The sequence below is a fragment of the Homalodisca vitripennis genome, chromosome 5 (genome assembly GCF_021130785.1).
Source record: "Homalodisca vitripennis isolate AUS2020 chromosome 5, UT_GWSS_2.1, whole genome shotgun sequence".
NCBI classification, from domain to species: domain Eukaryota; kingdom Metazoa; phylum Arthropoda; class Insecta; order Hemiptera; family Cicadellidae; genus Homalodisca; species Homalodisca vitripennis.
The window spans coordinates 82,300,878-82,312,598 of record NC_060211.1 but is presented as its reverse complement, the minus strand read 5'-3'; the positions used below and the strand labels follow the sequence as shown (position 1 = coordinate 82,312,598).

The window sequence follows — 11,721 nt, the reverse complement described above, 5'->3', positions numbered from 1 at the left end:
AGATATTGAAATGTATTATATTAATTTCTTGAATCACACTGGGCAATTGCAAATATTCAGAAAATATCTTATTTATGCATAATCCTAATAAGATAATCCTGATAATTCCTATTTTCTTGATCGTGACAACAAGGCAAACTCAACAATGGCACCGGAAATATTATTCACTCAAACCAGCAGTGGTCATAAATAAACGTGCAACGTCTACTTAATTGCGTGTAAAACAGTGGGTAACTGTGCTAGCAGTGCAGATAGAAGAGACAATGTAGTCTAACTTTTACAAAAATTTTAAAGACTGTTATGAAATCTATCTAAGCTGTCTTTCGACAAAAGTGAACAAAAATCATTAAAGGGGATAGTAGTTTTTAAAATCGCTGCTAGACAGGAGGGTTAGAATCTTATTTTCTGCTGCAATCTTCCAGCATGCAAGGCCAACACCTGGAAAGTATATAACGGTAATGGTTGTTTATTTCTTTTATGTTACAATAGTAGTTTATTTTATTTTTTCCATGTTTGCTGCGCTACTTGTTATGCCCATAGAGAGATAGAGAGTTAACATACTACAATTACCTGATGTGTGTTTTATAGTCTATTTTTCCTATTCCTGTTCACTGTCTTAACACAGTTTCATAATGAGCTGAATAGAGTTCAATAGAGAGCAGAAAAAATGTTCAGTTAAAATTTCATCCTTCTTTGAACATATAAAGTCAGAAAAGAAGAATCATTGAAACAGACAGAAACACATTATGTCTACATACTAAAATAGAAAGTTTATATGAAAGTTAATCAAGAAATCTAAAGTGTGACACAGAACAAACAGAATATTGTAATCATGTCATTAAAACACAGTCTGATAAGTGAAGATACAAATCATTGCTAAATGAATCACCATGGAAAAATATGCAAATATCAAACAGTGATTAATGAATAATTTTGTATTGTGATTCGTTCAAACAGGTTTTTGATAAGGAACAAAAGATCACAAAAGCAAAAAATACAAATCACCATGGATGATAATCGGCAGACTGATGCAGAACTGGACTAATTGGTGGAATTAAAACAAACTCACCAATTTACAACATATAAGATTAAAATATACACAAGAAATACACTAATGAGACCATATATGACTACATTTAAAATTTGACAATTGGATTCAATTAATACACAATGATATGAAATCAAGACAAAATCCAAAACTGGTTTGAATCTGATAAATAGACCCATATTGCTTTTATAGAATATAATTAAATTCATAATCAAGACAACAATGTCGGAATTAAAATATAAATAAAATTTTTTTTAACTTGTCCCTTTATATAATCTTTTAGAGTATAATCAGAATATAGATCAGTGCTATGATTAAATACCTAGGCTTTACAGCTATTTAAATATAATCAAATGAATTTAGATAATTTATTGTGCAATAACCAATTAGTTGTAGGTCAAATAACAAGAAGTGGCTGAATATGTTTATATACACCAACTTAAAAAAAACCTACATAAAAATATTTTAAACTGAAACTGACTTCAATATTCTTGAGCTATAACAAAACTTTAAATTGAAAACATAGATTATAAAGTTTAACAACTGAGAATAATAATTTTAATTTAATATTTTGTGGTATAAATCAACACTTACAGAATAAAAATAAACCAAATCTAGAAAAGTTCCATAAGATTAATTGCCTAAATTTATAGTTAAATATCAAATAATTAATTATATCACAGACCTAATCTTAAAATTTCCTATACTATTTTTAGAATTTAACATTTTGTTTTAGAAAAGTATATTTTATAACAAAAAAAGAAAAAATAACAATTAGTTTATCTATATATAATGTGACAGCAAACCATTCATCTAGTGAATATTTACATATGGTATTAATTGCTGATTAATTGTAACCAAATTTGCAGGTAATAGGCTAAAACTTATCAAATATAAAATTACATTAACTACTGTAATGTAGAACGAAGAGGTAGCCCTGATAATGAGTAATAACATAATTTCTTGATTCCTACTTTGGACCTGTAACTTTGTATAATTTCTCTTTATTACACATCCAACTTTACAATTAAATGCATATTTTTGGAACATGAATAATTTGTTCTTGTAAAGTCAAAAGTGTATTCATGACTTCAGCTACCATATCAGTCTTGTGGTGAAAGCATTTAATACCTATCATATAAAAATATCAAAACTATTCAAAATAAGGCACAGTACACTATAACTAGAAAACTACTTATTTCTAGCACAAACGACGTCATGATGTAAAAAAAGGAATGTTATTTACAAAACCACTAATATAGTGTAATGATGATTCACACGAATACATGATGGACCATATATTATAGTTTTATAAGACTAACCAAGTCTAATTCAAGGAGTCAGGAGATGAAGGTTTCTGCCGAGAAGCATTACTTTTCTTCCGCTTAACCTTGCTGTTGGCACTGGAGGATCTTTCCTTGTTGTTGAAAGAGACATTGGTCTGAGTGCCGATCTCCCTGCCGTGTTGAGGATGTCCGCCCACCGACACAGCCGACGCTGACTGATAAGTGTAATGGAGCTGTTCAGGACTAAGGGAGCAATCAGTCGCTACCCCCCACATTTATCTTCTTGCAACTGCCCTTCCCTTCTCCTTCACTCTGTATCCACTTAGCGTCGTCTGTACAGTTCTCCAAGTCACTGCAACTGGGATACACTCTCTTCTCTCTTCTCGTCTCCTTTCGGCTGTTTTTCTTCTCGACATCACCGTCAAAAGTCCTTTTGCTTGTTCGACTTTGGTCACTTTTATTACTCAACTTGCTGTTCCTACCTTCACTCTCACGTTTCCTACTTCTTTTATCGTTGTCATTGTCACTTCCATTAACACTTCTTCTATTGCTTCTTGAACTCACTTTACTGATCTGAACTTCGGAGTCACGTTTGTTTTTATAGCTCACAGTTAATGGTTGGGTGACATCATCACTGTTGTCTTCCTCTTCCTCCTCGTCTTCAGCTGGTGCCCTCTCTTCCTCACTGTAGCCGCTGTTGGTGTTTGTGTGGACTCTGCCGGTAATGAGGGTCTCCCTGACTTGAGTCACTTCCTCATCACTACTACCTTCACTCTCCTGGGATAAACCCAACGGTCCGGCCAGGTTTCCAAACAACTTCTCTGCTAGCAGATTCAGGCTGTCATCAAGTCCTGCTGTTGCTTGTCTTCTATTCTGGTTATGTACCAGAGATGAAACAGGTGGAATATTGACTCCTCCAATAGTCAATGCTGATAAAATCTGAAAATAAAAAAAAGTCTATAAGAACAAATTTTATGAAATGTTTTCACTAATTAGGTAAATATGTTTTCTGTAAAATTAAACATACAATAAGACAACATTTATTGGCTGAAATTTCACAAATCAAACTGTCTTCATTTACAATTTATGTCTCGTATATAGCAGCATCATAAGAAAGCTGAGCTGAGGCGATACCCGAATTTTCTTTCCTGCGGCTACCCTAACTAAGATTATTTTCTTTTGACGCCATTCATACACATTAATTTGAGACTCATTCCAAATATGCTATAGTAATTTTATAAAACAAATTGCAATATGCAAGTAAGTTTTATTAATTCACAGGATCTTGAAATCTTGACTATCATGACTAAATAAAGCACAATCTTCCTGCTAGAGTCCAGAGAATTCAGAGTGCCATCTTTTGTTCATTATTATATAAAACTGCATATTTCTGTCTTATCAACTCAGATGTATTTATTTTAGAGAAATTTATTTTACACACTACAAAGTAAATGGAGCTGAAGATGTGGGTTATTCTGGTCAATGTTACAGGTAGTCTTACCATGTTATAACCAGCAAGCATGCATTTAAATTCCTGAATATTTTGACAAAAGTTTTCTTTTCTTTACAGTTATGTCAACTAGGATGACTAAAGTTAGTTTTCTGGCTTTGTATTTTTGCAAAAGGCATTTAGAGAACTTCATAAATTTTCATTTAGCAATGTGTATACACAAGTACTACTGAATATTTTATTTCTATATCATGATTGTTACTATTTCAATATTGGATACATTCTTTGTCTTAACTTCTTTTGTAATGTATTGACATTTTGAACAAGTTTAATCTAGGAAAATGTTAAAGTGTGCACTGATTTTTGTAGGTTTTACAGGACCTCTTTGTAAATTTCAAACAAAATACAAAATCTTATATGTAGTATGTGTATAAAGTGTAATATATGATTTTTCTTTGTACGAATCAGAGAATAGAACTACATAATTTGAAGTAAAAAATATATTTTTTACAGCATATATTGTATTTATTATTTGACATGTAAAAAAATATTACTGCATACAAAAGTACATTACATTATAATAATAACATAAGATGTTTCAAAAGTTCAATAGCCAAATTGTAGGAAATTTAGTTGTTAATACAATCATATATATTATAGGCTTATAGGACTCAGAAATAAAAATGGTAATAATTTTAGTTAACAGAGAAAAGTGCAAGGGGGTTAATTTTTATTCATTTGCAGTTTCTAAGCAACACAATGAAATACACATAATAAAATTCACTCTCATGTAAAGTAATGTATTTTTTTACTATTTCATGAAGTTTGCTGATGTAGATAAGTCAGTTTTTTACTTTTAAATTAACAAAAAATAAATGAAACAAGATACAATAACTAGTACTTCATACTCTAATCAGTCATGTCCGATTCCATTAGTATGTTAAGATTACCACCATTCTGTTCTAAAAGGATCATCCATTCTGAATTATTATAATCAACAGTGTATGATAAAACTGATCAATTTGAATAAGAAAACTTCCAAACAAAGCAGAAAATTATATGTATATAAACCATATAAACCATTGCAGAGCTTAACAACAAAATCACATCTGGGAATCCACACAGATTAGCAACTAGAAACAGGATAAAAGAAAATCCTTGAGACCAAAAAATATTAAAAACAACTCATAGGTTTTGATTGAGGGACTAAAGGTCTTTGACCGGTAATAATGCTTTTACCGGTAAAATATGAATCAATACTTTCGGTGTTGATTGCATTTTGGATATCATGCGATCAGCACCAAAAGGGTTGGTTGATGTTTCCATGTTTACCATAAGAATCTATAGTATTTATATGGCTTTTAAGTCCATTACATTTCTCTTATCCTTTTCAAAATAATACCTACAATGTATTCTCAAAGAGATTTTAGTGTTTGTTACAAAGAGTTAGTCACACTCAAACCGTTATTAATATTTTATTTTATGATGTGTTTTTCAAATGTTTATGTTTGAACTACAGAATTTTGACAACACTCCTTTTAACAATAGATAATCTGTACTACTACTAATACTCATATTGTAATATTATGATTAATGTGACAACTTTTATGTTGTTGAAGTTGGTTTTGTGGTAGTACTTTTGCTTAATACTTGTGCTTGATTATTAAGCGTAACTCTTAATAATGGGAAAGAAATAACCAAAAAAACATAAAGATTGGATATCAAAGGGACAACATTAATCTGAACTGTTTGGGGTCTGCTGATGACTTAGCTCTTTTGGCCAATGACATTCAGGAAACAAAACAGCAAATTAAATCTTTACAAGATATAGCTCAGAAAATTGGTTTAAAGATATTGTTTGAAAAACAGAAGTTTTATTAATGCAGCCTCCACTTGCAAATAAAATAAGGTTGGACAACCACAATATAAAAATTGTGCAGAAATTTAAATACTTAGGAGAAGTAATCACTTATAACCTGAATGAAAAACCATCTTGGCAAAGTAAAATAGACAAACTAACTAAGATTAAACATGCTACTAAGAATACGTATAATAAAAGATGTCTTTCAATAAATACAAAATTAAGACACTACAAAACAGTTGCTCTGCCACAAATTACATACGCAAGTGAAACAATATTTAAAACAACAAATACTATTGCAATAGATAAGGTTCTTAAGATGGAGAGAAGAATAGTCAGAACTTGCTTAAACAAAAACTATCAAGTAGACGGATTTTGGAGACTAGCTTCCAATGAAACAGTCTACAAAAATATAGAACCTATTACAAGTATAATTAAAAAGAAACGAATATCATTCCTGGGGCATTTGTTGAGAACACCTGAAAACAGAATTAGCAGGAAAATAGTAGAAAAACTGTGGTATAGTAAAAGTGACATTAAATGGATCACAGAATTAAGGGAAGATATGAGAGAGTTACAAATTACAGTAGAGGATTTAAAACACAAGACAAACACATTAAAGATATTAAATGACAAACACTCTACACTACAGCTGAAAAAAAAACAAACAACGAATAGGAAGAGTGGTTCCAGAGGAGGAAAGGAAATTACGCTCGGAAAGGATGAAGAAATATTGGGTGGATAAAAGAAGAAAGACTAGAAAATATAAAGTGACTAAAGTGGTCCAATGTAGGCCATAAAATTATAAATAAATAAATAAGTGTAACTCTTTGAGCCTGGTCTGCCTTCTGGTTTTGGGCCATCCTTACTGTCACAAAGAGTACAGCTTGTGGGTAGCAGAATTCGTAACAAATGTGTATTCAGTGGTTATAAAAATCGTATAAACAATGCTTTTTCAGCAAAAAATCCATAGACGTTCTTATGACTGTTGCTCCAGACTCCATTTTGTCACGAACATATTTTCTAGCCTGATTCAATTCTACTATAGCAGGACAAGCAGTTCAACACAATTTGTATACTGGCACATTAGTTATCGCACAAGTGATAAAATTATAAGTTTTTGTTTTCCATTGTAATGAGTATTCTAGTGACTTTACTAAACAAGTATACTAACAAATAATAATGTAAAAAAGCACTCACAAATAACCGCAGCTAATAACTGATGGAAAAAAAACATAAAGTATCAATGTTTACTACATAATTATATTTTACAAACATCCAGACCGCATTTATGGCAAGTTAGGTGCATTTGTATAGCCAATAAACACACTTTATCAAATGTCTGACATGGAAGTTTTTGGCAAATTCTCAAATCGTCCAAGATTTTTGATGTCGGAGTACCCAGGGTTAAGTTTACTTATAGTACTCTTTAAAATGTTATTGTCTATGAACATACTATAGTGCATATCTATATTGTATTCACTCATCTTCAAAACAAAAAAGTTTGATAAAATTCTTCCAAATTGAACAGAAAGTTTTGAATAAGCAGTTTGGCAAATGCACAGTTAAATAGATAAGGGTGATCATTTTACTTATCATAGTTATTTTAAAGTAGTATTATTACTTGGAAAACACTGACACCATGTTCAGCCATATTGGATTGTTACTCTGTGTTTAGCACTAGATTGCAAAAAGGTCCAAAAAAATAGGTATTCGTTTATGCAACTGAATGCATATCTTTTTAATTTATTGTCAAACAAGCAGTTATCCACGGCTGGGCATGCAATTTAATAGGTTTTGCACCTGTATGAGCACTTCTAGTACGAGTGAATTATATTTCCAATGCCAATGTTAAGTTTGCCCTCTAGCAATGATTAAGAAAATATGTTAAAAAAAGTATATATTTTATGAACGTTGTAATTTACTTTGATGTTATATTTTTTGTTCCATAGCTGGTTTTACCACTTTCCTGATCAAGAAAATATATATACATTCACAGCTCTGAGAAGCCTGGTTTTTTTAAAAGACAATTTGTTTGATAACAGTATTTAAATGTAACGTAAAAGTTAAACTACATTGTCTCTTATATCTACACTGCTAGCAGTTAGCCACCCCTTTCCACGCAATTTAGTAGGTGTTGCATGTGTCCTCTGCTGCTTCGAGTGAATTATATTTTCGACAACAATGTTGATTTGTCTTGTTGCCAGAATCAAGAAAATACATATCACAGATCAGAGAAGCCTACTTCTGTCAAAAGTAATGGGTTTTAGTCTTTAAATTTATAATAAAACTTGGATAGTAACATTGTCTTTTAGATCTAATACTTAATATTTGATAAAAATGTACAGTTAAAAGTTTATACAGAAGCATTTGTTTCTTTATAAACTGAAAAATATTGTTAATATTTTTTGAAAATTTAGAGCTGGAATTGGTACATTAATTCAAAAGCACAGTCCAGTGAACTTTCATCTAGTATAGTTCATGCCAACTGCTTCAAAGGGAGTCTTCGGTGTCAAATTCTTACCATCTTATCTTATAGGGAATTTTGTTGGATGTTGGGAAGTTGGATGATTACTTACCTAATCACTGAAATATAAAACAAAGTTAAAAATATTTGTTATACCTTAGAGAATGTACTCACTACAAGTGTAAACAAATTGAAAATAACAAATAATAATTACATAGTGCAGTTGATTACATTAGTATGCTCTTTTAATTATTATTGGACCAATATGGGATTTTTCGCTACTTTAAAGGCCAGTGGGGTGTAGCCCGGAATAATTTTCGGCATAACAATAAGCCTAAATTCTTCCCAGGGACCAAAAGAATGTACATATAAAATTTCAGCACAATTGGTTGAATACTTTGTGCATGAAAGTAAAACAAACAAACAAAGGCACTTTCTAATCTATAATATTAATTACGATGGTTTTCAGTGCATTGTAGTGAATTCAAATTTCATTGACAGAGAGTGAAAGTTCATAGCATTCTACAGAAATAGCTGTAAACAGTCATTGGACCAAATTATTACAAGATTCTTAGAATGATTCCATTTTTTTGAACTAATAAAAGTTGCATGATTGAAAATTAAAGTAATAAGAGTCATCCAATATACAATATGGCTGAAAATAAAAAAAATCCCATGAGATGGTACAAACTGAAAATAAATTCAATGCATACTAGTTCACTCATTCATCTGACTTTGTATGGACATGTGACCACATCCTGATATGTGTAAGAAAGTTAACAAACAGCATTGCAGAATGTTCTGTATAATAGTACTATTTTGGTGGAATAATCGTGTAGACCTATCTTACTGGATACTGATGTAGAAAATTTTGCAGTTCAATGGTTATTATTAAATGCCCTTTGTGTGATTGTAACAGATTAATCAGAGGTGCTTACTAATAGGCCAAATTATCAGCACTGTTATTTTAGATTTATGTGGTACAACAAACCTTATGTCCAGCTGATACAAAATTAACTTGTTTTATGACAAGGAATATGCCCAATTGAAAGGAAAGGTGACCGAGGACTTCTCCAAACTGTACTAACATAATGTACTGACCTGAGCATCCATCTGACTCTCTTGGGAGGTGGAGCTGCCTCTGCGAGATCCGACATGCCTGCTACGCCGCCGCCGCCTGTGTCGCACCCGGTGTGATGGACGAGCCTTGCGTACTGTCTTGGTTAACTCGGCCACTTGCACTGACACTGCAGAGTCTAACGAGTGGCGGCGTGATTCCACTGATACTCTGAGGAACAAGTCAATATGATGAGTTACTGGAGATTGTTAAATACATATTATCTTATATAAAATTTCTTACTGGCTAAAAAAATTGGCATAGACATAAATAACAGGATAAATATTTACAACTATACTAAAATTTGTCAAATGTTTTGAAGGTTAAAACTTAACTAATAGACTGCAAACAATGCATTGTGACTCCCAGGACCATAACCAAAACTTCACAGTTTTAACTTATGAATTGCATAAAAGTCTTCAATTGAAAACTAATAATAGTGATTTAATAATAATTGATTTTATAGATAATTCTATCTATAGTTTACTGGAGTGTACAAATAAAATAAGAGTCTTTAGTAGCTATTTTTTTTAAATAATACCATTTTTATTGTTTTGATATACAAAATTAGTTTTAATACATTTAAAAAATCACATATTCTGTGAAGTGTCAGAAGTGTTGATTTTGTTTATTGGTATCTAGATAAAAGATGGTTTCAATTTTTTAGATTTGTTAACACGTTCGCTACCAGGCGGCGCATATTTGCGCCGCCCGGGTCACCGTAACAGACCCAACGTTACAAAATGTGGTTGTTCTACACAGACCGAGAATAATTGGTGTGTGACTAACCACAGACCAAGGATAAAATATTGTTGAATTGAGCTACAATTCAACAAAATAACCTAAACTGTACGACTGTACTGTTCTAATTTGCTTATATTGCTGATTTGCGTAATTTTTACGGCGGCGCATTTGTGGGGACGCTCGGTCTATAGCATCAAAATCTTAACATAGACCACGCGTCCCATATATGAGTCCACTATTTATTTGCTCAGTTACTGTAGGTTTTTAGGGTTAAGTTTCAATCAAAACATGGCATATCTTATATATGAGAGTATTTTGATTCATGGTACAACAGATCAAACAACAGAGTCATAAATACAAGTTCATTGAATGTATTATTAATACATATCTTATTAGGCTACAGACCTACAAGAATTTTTAATTTTAGAAATTAAAAAAAGTAGAATATAAGAAAATTAAGTAGAAATAAAGTTTATTTTATTTCAAGGAACAAAAACACAAATGGGGTTCTTTTTTACTCTACAAGACATCATACACGACTGTTTTATATACATACCTTATTAGGCTATAGGCCTTCAAGAATTTTAATTTTAGAAATTAAAAAAGTAGAATAGGCCTATAAGAAAATAAAGTAGAAAAAAAAGTTTATTTTATTTCATGGTACAAAGACACAAATGGGATTCTATTTACTCTACAAGACATAATACACGACTGTTAACCCATTAAATATCTCATAACTATTTTACAAAGTAAGTGAACATTTATATAAGTTATTAAATTTACACAAATATTTAGAATGTACCACGTTACATTATATTTAAGTGCTCACATATTCATAGCCTAATTATTGTGCCACTGGTTATAACAAGTTGGCATGCATAGGTTTGTTATTTGAGTCTCTGCAGATGGAGCAGGTATAAAATGTTTGCTTCCTCTTCTGGTTTCTCTCTCTCTGCAAAAATGGCATCTCAGACGCTTTTCCAGCTTCACGGGAGTATGGGCAGACTGTGAAGAGTAGCTGGAGCGAGGATTCCTTGGCATGGGCTCTATCTGAATGTAATGTTTTATTACGATGTCCCTGAACTTCAGGTAGGTTGTTTTGGTGGCAAGCCTTGAGAAAATGTAGACACCGTTCCACAGGGAGACGTCTAGCAGGTGGAAAAAAAAATTTGACGTACCATCGCAAAGAGACTTTTCTGGAAGTGGAATAATACGAGACCATTTGGTCAATGCGATCGATCCCACTCATGCCTTTATTGTAACGGACAACCATGCTAGGCTTCATTGTTTGTTCCCCTCTTTTGTTTGTTACCAACTCCATCTCAGGGCCATTCGATATTGAAATAGTTAACACATATCTTTTGTCATGCCACTTCATAACTGTAACATCTCCCTTTTGGCGACTGATAGACTCCCTTTTCTGAACTTTGTTTGAACCACAACCTCCAGATTACCAGCTCTAGTTGACCTCAAAGTACCACTCATGTTGGTCTTGTTGTTCATGAGATACTCCGCTAACTCGACGCTATTGTAAAAGTTGTCAAGAAAAAGTATGTGGCCTTTGCCAATGTGGTCCTTTTTTGACCACTTCAAAGGAGTGGCCTTTATCTGTGTCCATCAGAGTCCCCCCTTGATAAATTATAATATTTATAATGTATCCTTCTGATGTAGTCAGCTCGTAAAGTTTTTATCCCATATTTTGTTGCTTTATTTTTTATATACTGCCGAAACGACAGTCTTCCTCTAAA

At 32.1% G+C, this 11,721-nt stretch overlaps 1 protein-coding gene across 1 annotated transcript in view; it reads right to left on the bottom strand.

Moving 5' to 3' along the window:
* Window positions 1-920: 920 nt before the first annotated feature.
* The window catches only part of LOC124362443 (protein smoothened), a 53,084-nt gene continuing 42,283 nt past the window's right edge, over window positions 921-11,721 (bottom strand). The window contains exons 13-14 of the mRNA XM_046816952.1: window positions 9,214-9,400; window positions 921-3,273 (exon numbers count right to left, since the gene is read on the bottom strand). Coding sequence (XP_046672908.1) covers window positions 2,590-3,273; window positions 9,214-9,400 — 871 coding nt within the window. The 3' untranslated portion in view covers window positions 921-2,589. The remainder of the gene's footprint in view (window positions 3,274-9,213; window positions 9,401-11,721) is intronic.